Source organism: Lingula anatina, chromosome 9 (genome assembly GCF_051362555.1).
Source record: "Lingula anatina isolate TDL-2025a chromosome 9, LinAna3.0, whole genome shotgun sequence".
Classification (NCBI taxonomy): Eukaryota; Metazoa; Brachiopoda; class Lingulata; order Lingulida; family Lingulidae; genus Lingula; species Lingula anatina.
In genome coordinates, this window is record NC_141775.1 from 17,572,479 (window position 1) to 17,591,518 (window position 19,040).

The 19,040-nt window shown below is 36.3% G+C and overlaps 1 protein-coding gene across 1 annotated transcript; it reads right to left on the minus strand.

Moving 5' to 3' along the window:
• Positions 1–6,495: 6,495 nt before the first annotated feature.
• On the minus strand, positions 6,496–18,992 carry LOC147760021 (uncharacterized). The gene is made up of 9 exons (XM_086996305.1): positions 18,828–18,992; positions 18,456–18,605; positions 18,010–18,159; positions 17,698–17,868; positions 17,259–17,408; positions 16,944–17,117; positions 14,768–14,917; positions 14,472–14,630; positions 6,496–6,695 (listed from the first exon to the last, which is right to left on the minus strand). Exons 1-9 carry the CDS (start codon positions 18,946–18,948, stop codon positions 6,496–6,498), a joined length of 1,425 nt encoding a protein of 474 aa, XP_086852431.1. The 5' UTR covers positions 18,949–18,992.
• Positions 18,993–19,040: the final 48 nt, after the last annotated feature.

Genomic DNA, 19,040 nt, shown 5'->3' on the forward strand with positions numbered 1-19,040 from the left:
TTCTGACCTGCAATGTGTCCCTGGGGTTTTTAAAGAGGACGAGATAATGGCAATATGGGATAATATATTTTTTAGAATTGCAGTAAATGGGATTCTAAAAATATATATTTACACCTCCTCCTCCCTCTCCTCTGCATCGTGCACGCTTTACTGTTACTGAGGGAGGATGAGGTGTAAATGTATTTTTTAGAATCGTGCGCGCAATGGGGAGGAGGAGAAGGAGGAGGAAAACAGTAAAGCGCGCACGATGGAGAGGAGGGGGAGGCGAAGTGTGTAAATATATTTTTTAATTATATGATAAAATAGCTAACACCTCACTCTAACTTTTCATTCTTTTACAAGATGCTGAAGTGTCCAGAGTGCCCAAAAACCTTCTCTAGAAAGGACAACTTGAATAGACACGTTATGAGTGTACACCAGGCGAAAGCTCAGCTTAATCTGCAGGCGGGTAGTGAGTGTAGACCACTCATAGCCCCATTTACTGCCATGGTGACTGGTCCGACGGGCAGTGGAAAATCGGTTTTCGTGAAACGATTGATTGCACACGCCCAGTCAATGATTTCACCGTGTCCACAGAAAATAATTTGGTGTTATGATATCTGGCAACATTTATACGAAGTCATGCTGGTCGAGGGAAAGGGTTTTATTGAGTTTCATCAAGGCATTCCTTCCAATATCCAAGATGACGATTTCTTTGATCCTAAGGTGAACAATCTCATAGTATTTGACGAACTATTTGCCGAGGCAGCGGTTGATAGCAGAATACGCGACCTGTTTACCAAAGTGTCACATCATCGCAATGTCAGCGTCATACTTATTACCCAAAACCTTTTTCCCAGAGAGAAGGAAGCGAGAACCATCTCCTTGAACTGCCATCATCTCGTCCTCTTTAAAAACCCCCAGGGACACATTGCAGGTCAGAACACTAGCCCAGCAGATGTATCCCGGAGAGTTAAAAGAATTCCTCCGAGTTTTTAAACAGGCAACCTCGCCTCCTCATGGCTACCTCTTCATCGATCTAAATCAAGACACTCCAGATGACTGTCGTCTATGCATTGGCATATTTCCCAAGGAAAACAATTACCAATTAGAGACTGTAAAGTATTTACAAGAGGAGAAACATAAGGCGCGACCGTTTACCAAAATAACTGATAAAATAGAAGCAGACCAACGCAAGTTGTGGAAAAGAAATGACCTTATACTTTGGACGAAAATGTTAAATTGAACGATGAACTGTCTCTCGAGAAACAGTCATACTGGAAACGTCAAAAAACACAAGAAGGACAGTACTATAACCCCATGGTGGCCGAAACAGTGTATAAGAAGACCACTCCTACACACTACTCAACACTCCCTCCGCCATACAGGACTGTAGGCAGGGCCGTAGCCTCCGGGGGGGCAGGGGGGGGCAGCTGCCCCCCCTGGAATTTGGAATTTTACACACCATACCCACCCCCCGCGGTAGCTTCGCCCCCTCGTGTCCGCTTACTGCCCCCCCTGGCATTTTGCTCAGGCTACGGCCCTGGTAGGTTCACCGCAAAGACCGCCCACCATTACCAGTGGGGTCGACCGTCCCATGGCGGGACCTAAACGAAAGCTGTTTGATAAAACACCAAGAGAGCCCGTGCAAAAGCGTACTCGTTTGAAACAAGCTGTTTCTCAAAAGACATATAATTTTAGACCAAAACCTAAACCAAAACAGGCAGGCATGGGAACTCCCTTATTACAGCGCCGGTATGTGTTGGATGCAGAATATGAAGGTCGATCTACATGTATGCCTGACAGCAATACGGAATACCGTACCGATTCTGATGTGTCTGACAGCATAGAATTGGCGAACACTGGAGAAACCGAAAAGTCAAACATAGAGTCACCGGACAGCGAGTCAGAAAGCGGTGAAACTTCCAACGAGTCGGCTACAGAGACGGACGATAGTGAATTGGAAAGTCACAAATATAGGCACAAATCCCTTGACCCTATTATTTACAATAATAAGTATATCAAGAATGATCCACTATACAAGGCGTTTTTACATTTCTATCAAAACAGAGAGCAATATCCGTGGATATCTTTCCATCGCCGATATGCTATTCCAATCAAGATACTAGTTCAGAAAAAAAGTAAATAATTTATTATCAGATGTTTTATAATGACAAGTTGATTACATATCCTTCCACCCCTGAATATTGATATTTATACATAACCCCCAGTCTAAATGCGTAGCGTATATTCTAATGATAGAGTGGTGTTTGTAAACCCTTCTGCAAATAAAACTACCTTGTCAATAAATAAATATCGTCATTCATTATTGTTAAATCAGCAGGGACACCCACGTGCGCCCTTTACTGTTTGGTGTGTAAACCCATTTAGATACAGAAATATTCGATACAGCTGTTGAGTACAAAGGGCGCTTGAGCAATCAAATACTGGCTTCGTCCACTGCGTGCCGTAGCGTAAATGTTTTTATACATGTACCTGCTTATTGAAACAAACTTCAGTGCAAGCGCACTTTTACCTATAAGATGAGACGCGGCTGACATCCAAACAGACAAGATAAGGTTTTCAGAAACAAAGAAAATGATGAAATAAATTAATGTAAATACACAAGAAAAAATAAATAAGACTTTCAAAAGGAAACAATTTAAAAAAGCATTGGTAGCCATAGTTACCCCTCCCCTAATGTTTGATCGATGTATTAACACAGGTTAAGCAGTACATAAAACACGCTGTACATTTAATACTATTGACATATTTTCAGTGCTAGTATATAACATCAAATTTATTGCATGGCTGGCACAGACCGCTTGGGTCTGATGGACGTGTATAGTATAACAAATACTGTTCATATATAGCTAGTACTAGTATATGAAATCAAATTATTGCATGGCTGGCGCAGACTGCTTGGATGCACTTCGCATACAATACATAATATTCATGTATTATCAGTATGAGAAGTGCATGTACCTAGGCGTCTATGATTTTTTATATTTCAAAAAAACTTTTCACATTTCCACCCGTGTTGTTTACACTTAAAACGTTATTTAAATAGTTTAGAGCGGGTCTTTACAGTAAACTATATAACGTTTGATTGACACATCCACTCTTTCCTAAGAGTATAATACGGGCCGTCTAAGAGACATCAGTTATAAAAAGATCAATTTACTGCATGGTTAGCGCAGACCGGTTGGGTGCAATGTATTTCAAAAGGTTTCTAACTCATGCGAGCTTTAACGCATTCACAAACGTGAGACGGGTGCGGGCGCACCAAACGCATTCTTCCGCACATTTCTAGAACTTCACAAAAGGGGGTCGAAACGTTCTCCTTTACGCTTCTTTGCTCGCTATACAATTACATTTTTTCTTTAACAAAAAACCTACTAGGTTTTATTGAAACGTTTTTTGAAATTCGCTCGTCCCCCATTTACACTAAGATGATTGTTATTAAAATTCGCTTGCAAAGCCCCCCTTATGCTTCAGGGGTCACTAAGAAATTGCATTGAAAGTGCACTCCTCCTCAAAATGTTCAAGGTTCGCTAAAAATTACATTAAAAGTATATACCTCCTCCAAAAATGCAGGTCGAAATCGACTTACTTATACTACTGTTGGTAGAGACTTTTCTCTTGTTGTGGATGCTAGTGAGGAATCCGCTTGTGCAGTGCTTCTTCAAGGTGATGATGACAATGTTGATAATCCCATTGCTTATTTTTCCATGAAGTTTAACAAAAAACAACGAATTGTAGAGAAAGAGCCCTTGGCTTTGATTTAGGCCCTTCAGCATTTCGAAGTTTATGTTGCTACAGGACCTTTGATTGTTTATACTGATCACGACCCTTTAGTGTTCCTCACAAAAATGAAAAACATAAATAGAAGGTTATTAAACTGGAGTTTTGTTTTACAAGAGTATAACCTTGTTATGAAGCATATGAAAGGAAAGGATGATGTTATTGATGACTGCTTGTCTAGAGGTTAAGAAAATGCTTGAAGTTGGATGATTGTAATATGAATTTCATGTTATACTCAAATACTATTGTACAATTTTGCTCATTAGATCAAAAAGTTCTTTTTAGAGGGGAGTTGTTATGTAGTGCACTTTGCATTGCAGTAGATAGGATGTGTTTGTGCTAAAAAAGAGGCTATGAGGCGGGGTAGTTCCGGTCAGAGATGGACCATGCGGTAATAAACCCGAGCTGCAATAAGTTCTGAAAATTATCTTTTGCTTTGTTTGACACGGGGCGATTTTGGAATATTGTATTTGGATATTCCCTGTCGCAAGTTGACTGAAAACTTGACAACAAAAAACATTTTGTTGTATAACGTGACATAATGGATTCATTTTCTATTGGTAAGTATGGAGAAATTGTCCTTAGCTTCGGGAAAATACATTTTTTTTTTTTTGCCAAAATGAGCAGTTGTTGTCCCTTTAATATCACAAAAATATTATCAATATGTATCTATGAAGAAATCAAAATAAAATGATAACATACATATTGACACTCATGTCACGCCATGTTAAATTATATTCACAACGAGTGCTGTTTTTAAGAAATAATAATAATAATAATAATAATAATAATAATAATAATAATAATAATAATAATCTTTATTGAGATATTGCAACCCCAATGGGTGAAACTATACATATATTATATTAAATCGCAATAATAATAATAATAATAATAATAATAATAATACATTTATTTTGAGCCTTAAATCCATTACAACATGTTCAGAATACACATACATAAAACAATGATTTAAGAAATCAATTATTAGAAATAGATAAATGAAAAATTTCAGAGCTTAACGACTAAAACATTTAAGAGTAGTCTAGATAAAAGGTATAGATTCTCACATAAAAGCACTTCCAGTAAATAACTAAAATATATTTGTGTAAAAATAAATCAATTCTAGATAAAAAAAAACAGCCCTAAAAATACAATAGGTAAAACGGCCTAATTTGTAAAATCAACTTAAAAGTCGATATATCTAAAAGTTTCCTGAATAGGTATGTCTTCATTTTTTCTTATGTTTGGTAGACTTAATTGATCGGATTTAACGGTAATAAATTATTTTCCTTTGGACCTGCTGATTTAAAAGATATGTCACCATAGATTTTAAACGTATTTTTTTACCTGTTTACGCAATTATCTGTCTACAGACCACAGGTTTCTTGTTGGAACATAGTGAGTGACTAATGCACTTTAGTAGATCGGTGGAACTTTGTAAAAAGCATCATGAACAAAGACTAGAAATTTTAATAAAACCTTGGCTTGTAGAGGTAACCAATGTTACTATTTCAAAATTGGGGTGATATGGTTACTCATGGATGTACGGGTTAATAATCTAAGATGTTCTGAACCCGCTGCAGTCTTTTAATCTGTTTTTAGACAACCATATAGATTTACAAATAGATTTACAGTAGTCTTATCTAGATGTTACTAAACAATTGGTAACTGTAGCTGCAGCAGAGGCAGATAGGTGATTACGGATTGGTCCTACTGTTTTTTCCAAATGTTATACACTGCTGACTTGTATCTGCTAGCAATTTGCTAATTGATAGAACCGGTTCCATCTAAAAAACAAGATTTTTATCATGGGGCGCTGGCTTTATGATACTGGATCCAATGCTGAGTTTAATTTTGATATGGTAATAAGAATATAGAATAGGAATGGTAAAAAAATGCTAAAAGCAAAAGGCTGTGACAGTAAAAAAAATCACGCAAAATCTTAACAGCTATTTGGAATGTTTCCATCAATCAAAAGATAAAAAAAGTATAAATTGTACCAAAATAATGATAAGATAAAAGTAAAAACTAAATGAAAATATAGTACACATAATAACAGTTATGGCCAATAATCTGTATCGCAATGGAATTGAATCACCTAAAAAGTACTTCATATATGATGTATATGATATACATATATGTCAAGTATATGATAAAGATCTTGTATTTTTCTAATTGTGATACCAATCTTGCAGCAATGACCTTTTCAACCGTTTTTGATAGAAACGAGAAACAGATAGAAACAGAGATTCACAGGCTTTTTTTCCATAAACAAAACAGGAATAACACCGTTTATAAAGAACACGATCATTTATCAAAACTGTGTTCCTCATCCAAAACCGTTGTCAAAAGAAGTTGTCAAAAACCAAAATTTTGAGTTCAAATTAATTATTTTATATCACACTCGTCACGTCGATAGAGACTGATGCATGTACTAGTAAGTTTAAATCATAAGAACGTATGTGTATCATATATATTCAATAATGGCCTAACTGCCCCCCCTCCCCCGGATGCTATCTTAAAACTTACTTTGGCCTTACCGTACCCATATTGGAAGCTCAGCAAATGGTACTCCCTTTAGAGGCAGGTGTGCAATGGATATGTTAAAAACGTTAGGCACTTTAATGTACATTCCAACTGTAATTTACTTCATATTCACCTAGCGGTGCCCAGGACATAAGCCTGACCTAGGCGTACTCAGAGCAGTATCTAAGAACTTAACCCCCAAGTCACCCTGATTGTCCCCGTGATCTCTGCTCTGCAAACGGCACAATTCCTCAAGGCAGGTGCACAGGTCACACAAGCAACAAGATGACCACACGGCAGAAATAGCACGCTTATTTCTTCATCCATACAGATCTTACAGATGCGCTCATGTTTCAGTCTTTTGTTTTCTTTTTGGAGTGTCCCTGGAATAAAATTTGAAACACTTTCTATAAAACAGATCTTCTTGTATACATGTACTTCAGAAACATTATTTGTTGTTGGGTGATCCCTACTCATATTGATCATTTTTTTTCTTTCTTTATTTTTTCTATATGCTGCTTATTTTTAGTCTACTGTATTATATGCTATACAAGAAAATCCGATAAACCTAACGTCTTCACCGAGAATAAAATCAACGTTGAATTTATATTTGAAAACGGAAGTTTGTGTCAACGTTGAAAAGTCAATGTTGAATCAACGTTGGCAATTCAACATTGAATCAACGTTGGCAATTCAACATTGAATCAACGTTGGCAATTCAACGTTGAATCATGATTGATAGTTCAACGTTGTTTCAACATTAGAAATCTCAATTAACGTTGATTATATGTTGATTTAGCATTGATTATAACTTGATTTAACATTAAATAAAAGTTGAGACAAATAGCATTTTCAATGTCTTTATTTTGTCACTGCATAAAAGGAAAAATGCTGCTAATTTAAAGATGCATACAAAGTCAATTTTTTGTCACAAAAACCAACCAAATACCAGCATATAGTTTCAAGTAGTATAAATAAGAGAATTACCAAAAGGCATTGTTTAATTTTACCCGAAAATGATGTTTGAACAGATTTCTCTGCTGGCATTCTAAGCTGTATGTCAATGGGGCAGAAAAGTAGGTCACGGAAGTAGGTTAGATTTACAACCATAAATTTAAAGAAAGGAGCAGTCTAAAGGTATTTTATGGCTGATCGAGTGATCTATTCAGTTTTTCCCTTGGCATGTCAAATTTATTTGAGTCATAAAAGAATCTAGTAGAAGTGGTTTACATGTGTTACTGGGAATCCACACTCCACCGATGCTCGGTTCGTATGTACCTTTAAGTAGTTAAAATATACATAGTTTACAACATAGCAAACATAAATAAAAAACTGAGAACAACACTTTTTTTTTTACAAAACAAAGCTGCACATCGAATCTGAACTAACACAAAAATTGTAATTAATTATGCATGTACATTGGGGGGGGGGGGGGGGGAGAGATTTTTGCACACCTTAACCTAAATTGTACTATACATTGTCATTTTTTAAGTAAATTATAATTCAAACATATCATTAATAATCATAATCACTATAGTTCTGTAATAAATAAATCCTGAATAATGAATGAAAAAACATTGTTTTTTAGATGACGGAGAGTTCATTATAACAAAATTATAAATAACCATGCAGTAACTGTTTCAACTAGAGGATCAGAGAGGCGATACCGCCTCCAAATATTGTACCACCAGCTGGAGCAAGCGCATTCGTATAGACCCCCACATACACAAAATAAGGGACACAGCCACCAGTCTTTTGCTTGACAAGCTGTAAAAATGCAATCAACAAGAATTTGCAAAATATGCAATAAATATATATCAAAAAGTCATCAAAAGGTAGGTCAAAGGTCAATGTCACATTAAGATTGCCAGTATATGACTTCCTATTCAACTTCAAAAGTAACTTCGGACCTATCTCTGCCAGTTTGGGAGATAAAAGGGAAGCAAAATTTGCAAAGTTCAGTTCATGGTGAAAAGTAGGTCAATGGTCAATTTCAAGGTCACATTTAGATTGCCAGTGTATGACTTCCTATTCAAGTTCAATAGTAACTTTGAACCTTTCTCTGCCAGATTTGGAGATAAAAGGGCAGCAAAATTTACAAAGTTCAGTTCATGGTGAAATGTAGGTCAAAGGTCAATTTCAAGTTTACATTTGGATTGCCAGTATATGACTTACTATTAAAGTTCAATAGTAACTATGGACCTATCTCTGCCAGTTTTGGAGATAAAAGGGAAGCAAAATTTGCAAAGGTTAGTTCATGGTGAAAAGTAGGTCAAAGGTCAATTTCAAGGTCACATTTAGATTGCCAGTATATGACTTCCCATTCAAGTTCAATGGTAACTATGGACCTATCTCTGCCAGTTTGGGAGATAAAAGGGAAGCAAAATTTGCAAAGTTCAGTTCATGGTGAAAAGTAGTCAGGCGGCTAAGTCCTAATTTTATCCAGAATTCTGCAAAAGATGATAAAAGCATGAAATTTTCCACGATGAATGACCATTGGGTGTTTGTCAACCCCCGGATCCAAAATAGACGAACACCCAATGGTCATTCATCGTGGAAAGTTTCATGCTTTTATCATCTATTGCACAATTCTGGATAAAATTTGGACATAGCCACCTGACTATACTGTACTGCACATTTTGCTTTCACCACCGATATGTACTTTTTTATAGCGTAACTCGAAAACCGTTTGGAATACAAAAACGGAGACCACCATTGGGTGTTTGTCAACCCCCGGATCCAAAATAGACGAACACCCAACGGTCATTCATCGTGGAAAGTTTCATGCTTTTATCATGCTCTACAAAATGCAAAAAAGAATGGGTCTCTAGCATTAACGGTTCCCGAATTAGAGACAGTTTTCAGTTTCGGCATCTTATGGCCGCTACTCCCGTGAAAATGCACCGATTGACCCCAAAGATGACCTGAAGGGTAACACTTTCCAATAATATTATTGGTTAAGTCTGTGTGGTGTCTGAATAACAGGGCAAAAAAAGTTTTTTTTCGTAAAAAATTTTATTTTTTTGAAAATTTTGGCCCGATTGACCTTGAAGTAAAGGTCAAAGGTCAAATCCAAGGGCATATTTGAAATCTACACATATGACTTTTGGAAAGCCGTCTGTAGAAATTTTTCCCATAACCCCTTCCGTAGGGTAGAGAATTAGCATTTAATTTTGCCATTTTTGGACAAGGGTGCATTGCAATGAGTGCCACACCCAGACCCCAATACCGACAAAGCCCAAATTTTACGTGGAACGAGTTGAGATTATATGTGACCTAAATCCAAGAGATGGGTACGGGGGCCCTTACGGTCTAGGAGGAGAAGCGGTAACGGTAGCCGTCCGGCGGAGCCGGCGGAACGATCCGGATGGGACCGAAACCATGTGTACCGCCAGCGCTAACGCTGGTAGTACAATTAAACTTGCATGCTGTCTACATACATGCGAACTCTGAAAAAAGAATTATGTATACCCCATAGATATAGATGTACAATAAAAAGACAATTACATGTGCACAAAAAAAAAAAAAAAAAAAAAAACAGTATATTGTTGATGCTTTTGTATAAAATTACATCATGAATTAAATCATTCAATGAGTTGAACCAGTTTGGAACACTTATGCTTTTTTCATATCTATATCACTAAGAAATCATACATCAGGCTCCTTGACAAGATAATAATAATTAAAAGAATTAACAATGCAACAAGTACATCTACCAAATTAACAACAGCTCATTTAAATGTCAGGTAAAAACACAACAGCCCTTCCTTTGTTAAAGAGAAACTGTCCTTTCAAATATATGCTAATTGACAGTTCAGTCTTTAAAGGTACATACGAACCGAGCATCGGTGTAGTGTGGATTCCCAGTAACACATGTAAACCACTTCTACTAGATTCTTATATGACTCAAATAAATTCGACATGCCGGGGGAAAAACTGAATAGATCACTCGATCAGCCATAAAAGACCTTTAGACTGCTCCTTTCTTTAAATTTATGGTTGTAAATTTAACCTACTTCCGTGACCTACTTTCCTGCCCCATTGACATACAGCTTAGAATGCCAGCAGAAAAATCTGTTCAAACATCATTTTCGGGTAAAATTAAACAATGTCTTTTGGTCATTCTCTTAGTTATACTACTTGAAACTATATGCTGGCATTTGGTTGGTTTTTGTGACAAAAAATTGACTTTGTATGCATCTTTAAATTGTCTTTTCAAACATTTGCAGAATAACATATGAACTCCAACTATAATTATTCTAACCACATTGAAAATTTTCAAATCTAATCAACTCATATCAAACCCCATGTCTCATATCAAACCCCATGTCCCTTTCACTTCTACAAATTCCACATGGTCTCTTCCTTTGCCTCCCTTTAAGTCACAATCAAATGCTCCCTTCACTTTAAAGGTTTCTCAGACGTGTCTGAATAATACTGTTTGTTTTGTGGTCCTCCACAAGAGCCCGAGATGCATTTTTTTCTTGGATTGCAGAATTCCCCATGTATTTTCATCAATGATATTACAATATGCGCCTGAATTTGGTAATACAGCTAATACACTGAGATTAATGCCGCCTATCTCTATTTCCACCATGTCTCAGTGTATATTGCATTGGTTACCCCACACCAAATGTATATGCACTCCTGGAATATCATGTTCATAACTGTCATATACATGAATATTAGTTTCAGTTTTGCAGACTTGTTGCACGTTCCATGTTTTCTCAGTCGGGGTGGTTTCTACTTCGTTTTTTCATGTCCGAACTCGTGGTGTTTAGACTGAGTTGGTTTGTCAAATGACTTCGGTTTTTAACATACTCACAGTTTCTGGAGTTACACTTCCATTTAAAGCGTCTATGTGCATCCATGTTTCACACCTGCAGTATGTTTGGGAGAGTCGTGAAAATATCTTGTACACATGAATGCAACATCAGCGCGCGTCTCTTCTGACATGTATTTTTTAATCTTGTGTCTTTGAGCGCATTCTCAACGAATTAAGCCAGGCTTTACAAAGCCGGTGACCTAAAAATGGCGGACGTACATGAAAGAAAAACCGCCTAATCTTTTAATAGTCTCTCCGCCTCCTCACACGTCGTCCCTGCGGGGTACAGTAATTAAATCGCGTCTCCGTTCGCCATGCGGAAGCTACCTGAAAAATATTAAGTGCGCATGCTCATCAGTTAAACTCGTGGTGAAGAAAGCATGGCGGCTGAAGGCGATCGAAGGAAAAAAGTTCTTCTGTTCTATTATCTTTGAAAACAGAGACGAAAAAGGAATAATTTGGCCCGTAGAGCAGCAATGAATCGACTATCTACGGAGATAATATCACCAGAGATATTCACGGAAATATTAATGTTCGGAGCCGAGATTTAATTACTGTACCCCGCAGGGGCGACGTGTGGGGAGGCGTGTGAGAGGCGGAGAGACTATTAAAAGATTAGGCGGTTTTTCTTTCATGTACGTCCGCCATTTTTAGGTCACCGGCTTTGTAAAGCCTGGCTTAATTCGTTGAGAATGCGCTCTTTGTTCATTATTCATTTCGTCCGTTGGTTCTGAAACGATCAAACCTTTTCCGTCAGCGGCTTCTTGTTAGTCTTAACTATAGCCTGTCTAGCCAGCGTGGCCCGTGTTTCTCCGGACTTCTGTACGGTTCGAATTTCGTAATTTCACGTTTTATATAAATATACGAAATATTTATACTGATAAATGATGATGAAAACTGTTCTCTTCACGCCGTCTGATTCTGATTTTAGAGTCAGATTGGAACCTTGAGAGCCAGGGGGAGATTGACTATGTTAAGAGCATGTATAGACTCTGGTAGTGGGGTAATTTGACCCTTATATAGGAGTCAAATGAACTCCATGAGTGCCAAGGGGTGCTGGACTCTGACTAGAGAGTCAAATGACTCCAATATTATTCTCAATGTTCAAACGTACAGGAGTGATCAAATGTTACTGAAATGCAGGTTGAATAGGAAAATCAGCTTCCATTTTTTTTCTTGTTGGCATGCTGTCACGCGGCTTTTACAGATAACGCTTTGATGGAGAAACTTTTGGACTATTTTTTCCTAACTTAAAATAAGTATAATGACTTAGAAACACTTATTCATTAAAAACCAGCCTGATTATATTATTTTTTTAGTTATCCCCCTATGTCACTTTTACAGTGTGATTTTTGATGGGTCTAAATGCCTTTGCTAGTCACACTGTCTGAAAATCCATGATATTTATATCATATTTTGTGAAATTTCGGTAATTATGCTAACGGTTTTGTAATGTTGCATCAAAGTTGAAGGAGACCCAATTTTAAGCACTGATGTCATAATTGCCATTTAAAGTAAGTAATTTAACAAATTATCTTTAAACTTAGCGAAAAAGATTGAAAGGACTGAATATGGCTTCATTTTCAAAATCAACGTGATTCCATTCTTTTTCTGGACATAATGCACTTTTATTGTTCAAAATTTGCATTTTTCACGTGTCGGCATGGTCAAAGTGGGAAGCCTTAGGGTAGTCGCATTTTCAATATGTCCATATTATATATAGCAGTTGATAAAAAGTGGTCGTGATTATGATATTGATTATTATGTAATATTGCTTCAAAACTGATAGTCCTATCACCACAAATGCTGTGAAAAGAAAAGTGTGTTACTTATCATTTTGTAACCAAAATAAATGATTCTTCGGATATACTTCTTAATTGGATTATCTTTTTGAATGTATATTTTAATGTTTTTTTTTTCCACATTTTCAAATTTTCAGGGTAAACATTCAGATATTTTGTAGGACCTATTACACATACCACACACACACACGCAAACTTTAATATGCATGTCCCCTGCTATATGCAAACAAGTTGGTGTTGGTTTTACAGTAATTCTTTTTAAACATACATGTATATTGTATTGTATGCAATGAAGATAACACATTTCAAGGAAAATCAAGCGCCTTTTGTCTTCAATGTTGATGAATATGACAAAAATGTAGGCAGAGCTTGAAAAAAGCCTGATCAGATTATGTTTTTCTTTCCGTTATGCTATTATTGTTACTTTGTAAACTTAACTTTGTGTCTGGTGATATATTGCCTTATATGATCAGTTTTTTACTTCTTGTGGATAATTACATGACCTTCCAAGTGGTCAAAATCACTTTGCCAAAGCCCTAATGTTTACACGGACTTTCTAAAAATTACTAGACGCATTATTATTCTATATTGTACCAAAAAAGACACAAAAAGAAGCACATGAAAAAGGAAGACATTAAACGTATTAGTATATAACTTGTCTTTATACGTTTTTTTTTATTTTTAATCAATTATTGTTTTTATGTAAATCGATCACATATTGGTATCTTCAAGGAGTGACTTTGAACTTCAATGGGCATGAAGGCATTTGGTAGTCACAGTATGTGAAAAAACATAATACTGATGTCATGTTATTCAAATCGCGGGAGGTTATGATGTTCAGCTCTATGTCATATTGCATCAATCCAACTTTAGGAACTAGGTCATAACGACATTACGGTAAAACAATTAAGTTATGAATTCTAATCTCACAGAAAGATTGAATTTGAAAAAAGTCTCATTGCTTTACCTTTTCTAACAGATATACAATGAACATTAGCATTTTCATTGTAGGACTTATATAGGTCCCTTAAGGACGGGCACAAAACAATATAGTAGTTACAAATTCTGGATATCCGTGTTAAGAATAGTGCATAAACGGATCATGGTGGTGATTATTTTAAATCAAAATTGACAAAAAAAAAATCCCATTTTATGCACTGCCAACACACAATTAAAGGAAAACTGTGTTATCTTATTTTAAACTTACAAGGATGATTCCGAGGACGATCTTTTTTCACTTCAAGGTATTTTCAAAGTGTGCCTTTAATCCATTTTAACGCTATTTTATTCAACTCACAAATCAAAGGTTTTAGCGGTTTTAAAGAGGTTATAAGGCCATTTTTCCCTAAACATCCTGCTATAATAAAATTATTTTGGTAGAGAACAAATTCTAGCAGCCCATTGTTTTGGATCCCTTTCCGTGTATGATGGTCTGATCTGACAAATAATTGAAGGTCCATGTCCTTTGTTTCGTCTATGTTCAAAATGTATTAAAAATTAAAAAAAACGCTTTCGGATACAGGCAGACTTACTCAAGTCCAAATCCTCAGGGGTGGGGGGATGGGCAGACGTGTTCCCGTTTGAGGGTACATCACTAGCAACCCCAGCTTGAGTCAGTGTGCTACTTTCCTGTGACGTGATCTGCGGGTTGACTTCCTCTGGTAAAGTTGTGTCAACTGACCTGGGTACGGCTGTAGTACATAAAAAAAATAGTTAACTCTGCTGTTGAGCATATTATTGCATAAAAATGTAAAGTGTTGACAGTACGTACTTCGTACATCATTATTTGCAAGACATTTTCTAAGAATCGTCGTCAACCCATGCTTACTCTCTGGTCCCCTTGTGTTTCCTGGTACAGCGGGACTTTGTGTTTCTTGTACAGGAAGAGCCGTGCCTGGCACTTGGTTGGGGTTGTTCTCAGCTCCCTGTCTTAGGTCGGATGGAAAGGTGGAAAGATTGTCTTGCCTTTGTTGGTCATCTGAAACAAACATTTGATAAAAAAAAAAATGTTTTTGTTATTTTATTCTAACACAGTCATATCGCTACTGGCTCAAAACAGAATGGAATTATTTGAAACGTTTTCAGTGAGTCTGCGCCACTAAGTAGTGCAGTTTTACGGCACTTGAGATGACCAATGCGAAAAGACATACTTTGCAAATAAAGCGCATTTGAAATCAAACAAGAACACAGTGAGTAGTCATTTTTTATATGTTTTGAAATGTAGTAAAGTAAGCATCCTTATCCATAGTTTCAAAGGATTAAACAAATGTGCATTAATTTAAAAGAATATATATATATATATATATATATATATATATATATATATATATATATATATATATATATATATATATATATATATATATATATATAGAACTTTGGGAAAAAAAGTAAAGCAAAAGAGGATATGGCAGTTGTGGGACTATGGTGCAAAAAAGTTTTAAAGCCTGATTTTTTTTTTCACATCTAGATATGAGTTAAACCAAGGGTTAGACCAAGGTACTTTTCTGTTTGTAAATGTACATGTACCAGCATACTTCATTTGACCATGGCAAGTTGGATAAGAGAAAATGCTTTTCATTTGTTATCTGAACTGTCAGCTTCTCAACATCAAGTCACATACATTTGCTGTTTGTTTTTATAGCCAGATGTTAGGCAGATGCAATTACCTGTCTAGGGATGGATATAGTTTGAATTCTGAATTACGTCATAGCAGAGCTCTATTCTTTTCACTGCAGTTTTTACATGATGTTGTTAAACTTTCCCTTTCACAAAGGACATTTCATGTTTTGTGTATGTGATTTAAGCCTTTGACTTTTGTTTCAACAAAATTTTAGTGTATGAATACATCTTTTATTGCCCTTTTAAATTATTTTTTCTACACTGAAAAGCTGAAGTAATTGTTCATATATTGGAAATCCTTATCCAGACACACAATCACCCTTCTCAAACTATGAAAAAATGTATAAATGGACATTTAACCTGTGTATGTACCCTGTGAATGTTTTCATCAAAACATGCATTTTATTCTATTTTTGAAATTTAGACAATAATATATTTAGGATAGTGTATTCATTGGGTCCTAATAAATGGTGCATATATATATATATATATATATATATATATATATATATATATATATATATATATATATATATATATATATATATATATTGACGGTCTTTTGTACGCCTTCTATTCCGAGGGTCTATTGTTCCGAGAGTCCCACATTTTGAATATTGTAGAAGCCAAGGCCAAAAACTGACCTCTGTTCCAATGTCACTGTATGACATATGAAGCGCTTCTAATTCCATTAAAAAGCCATTTTTGTCATTGTGTGGTTCTTATTGAATTCCTCCATATATTGAAGGAAAATCCTTAAGCAGTGTCATTTATAAGTCCGTTTAGATTTACTATTTTAATAATGAAAATAAAAAAAAAAACATAAGAAGAGACGCAGTAGATTATGGTAAACGAATAAATAAGCAGCTTTCAGCTTACTCGACACTTGCAATGGTGCAGATAAAGCTTTATGACAGCACAGAAAAAAACTTCTAAGATCGCAGAAAAATGTGTGTGCTATGGACAAAAAAATGACGTTTGCCAACTCATTAATTTTATCTTCATTGTAGGTAAATTGCACAAACAAAGGTACGTTAGGTACTTGATAAACGCTGCCACCATCTTTTCTTTTTTTCACTAGGGACTTTTAAAGGCAATAAAGTTCAATTCTCGAACTTAAACGAAGGTTGCAAAATTTACGAAATTCCGACCTCATCAAAGCACACACGCCAGTTCTGAATATCTTCATAGGCGCAGCCAGTTGTCATATGCCTGGTAAAAATTCAAATATTTTGAAGGCTTTGAACACGTAGTACAGGTAGGGACACAATTTCCTGAACGTCTTGCTATAAAATGTTTTTTTGGAAGAAAACAGATACTGACAGCCCGTTTTATTGTTAAATAAAAGGGATAGTAGCACGTTATGATACAGGCAAACTTACGTGGTTGGGGATCTATTAATTCCCAGTCCTCAAAATTGGGGGGGTTGGCAGATGTGTTCTCGTTCGAGGGAACATCACTAGCAACACCAGCATGAGTCAGTGTGCTACTTTCCTGTGACATCATCTGCGGGTTGGCGACCTCTGGTGAACTGATGTCAACTGACCTAGATAAGGCTGTAGCATAAAATGAAAATTAGTTGTTTACTTTCCTGTAAAGCATTTTGTCTTCTTGCACCGAAATTGACCACAGAACATTTTAGTGTGTTATTATTTGCATCCCACAATTTTTAAGAATCATCGTCAACTCATGCTTACTCTCTGTTCCTGCTATGTTTCCAGGTACAATGGAACTCTGTGTTTCTTGTGCAGAAAGAGGCCTTCCTGGCACTTGGTTGGGATTGTTTTCAACCCCCTGTCTAAGGTCGGACGGGTAGGTGGAAATAATGTCCTGCATTTGTTGGTTACCTTAAAAAGAAACGTTTTATAAGCATGTTTATTGCTATTTTTCATTCTAGTAACAATTTAAAGATTTTGGAAGCCTTTAAATGTGTTAAGGTCATATTTCTTAGAACGTCTAGCGATTTAACCATTATTTTGGTAGGAAACAAAATCATGCAGCCCGTTACATTGTGTCCTTTTTATTTTTGATGAGCTATTTTGACAAATAATGGAAGGCGCTTGCCCTTTTGTTCCGTCTATGTGCACAATTGAATGAAAAAAGGATAGTTGCACGTTAGGAAACAGACAGACATACGTGGTTCACGATCTATAAATTCGAAGTCCTCAGGGTCGCAATGGGCAGATGTGTTCTCGCTCGAGGGTACATCACTAGCAACACCAGCATGAGTCAGTGTGCTACTTTCCTGTGACATCATATGCCGGTTGGCGACCTCTGGTGAACTGATGTCAACTGACCAAGATAAGGCTGTATTATATAATAAAAATTAGTTGTTGACTTTTCTGTAAAACTTTTAGTCTTTTGGCATCGAAATTGGCCACAAAACATTTTAGTGTGTCATTATTTGCAAACACATTTTTTTATGAATCATCGTCAACTCATGCTTACTCTCTGTTCCTGTTGTGTATCCTGGTACAATGGGACTTTGTGTTTCTTGTGCAGAAAGAGGCCTTCCTGGCACTTGGTTGGGGTTGTTCTCAACCCCCTGTCTAAGGTCGGACGGGTAGGTGGAAATAATGTCCTGCATTTGTTGGTTACCTTAAAAAGAAACGTTTTATAAACATGTTTATTGTTATTTTTCATTCTAGTAACAATTCAATGATTTTAGATGCCTTTAAAATGTGTTAAGGTCATATTTCCAAGAACGTCTAGTGATTTAACAATTATTTTGGTAGAAAACAAAATCATGCAGCCCGTTACATTGTGTCTCTTTTTTATGTTTGATGGGCTATTTTGACAAATAATGGAAGGCGCTTGCCCTTTTGTTCCGTCTATGTACACACTTGAAGAAATAAGGATAGTTGCACTAAGAATCATTGCCAACTCATGCTTACTCTCTGGTCCTGTTGTGTTTCCTGGTTCAATGGGACTTTGTCTTTCTTGTGTAGATAGAGACCTTCCTGACATTTGGTTGGGGTTGTCCTCATTTTCCTGTCTAAGTTCGGACGGGCAGGTGGAATGATTTCCTTGCGTTTGTTGTTCAACTGAAATAAACGTTTTATAAATGTGTTTATTGCAATTTTTCATTCTATGACAATTCAAAGATTTTGAAGGCTTTTAAGATGTGTTAAGGCCATACTTCCCTGAACGTCGAGTATATTTACATTTATTTTAGTAGGAAACAAAATCTTAGTGCATGCCCTATTATTTCGTCTATGTGCAAAATTTAATTCGATAGTAGAACGTAAGGATACAGACAGACTCACGTTGTACAGAATCTATAAATTCGAAGTCCTCAGGGTCACAATTGGCAGATGTGTTCTCGCTCGAGGGTACATCACTAGCAACACCAGCATGAGTCAGTGTGCTACTTTCCTGTGACATCATCTGCCGGTTGGCGACCTCTGGTGAACTGATGTCAACTGACCTAGATAAGGCTGTAGTATAAAATAAAAATTAGTTGTTTACTTTCCTGTAAA

Excerpts from the sequence above, each read along its gene's own strand:
- LOC147760021 (XM_086996305.1), bottom strand. The coding sequence starts at position 18,948 with ATGATGTCACAGGAAAGTAGCACACTGACTCATGCTGGTGTTGCTAGT. Across the intron at positions 17,118-17,258 it reads AAACATAGCAGGAACAGAGA|CCTTATCTAGGTCAGTTGAC; the intron begins GTAAGCATGAGT and ends TTTATGCTACAG. Across the intron at positions 14,631-14,767 it reads AAACACAAGGGGACCAGAGA|CCGTACCCAGGTCAGTTGAC; the intron begins GTAAGCATGGGT and ends TATGTACTACAG.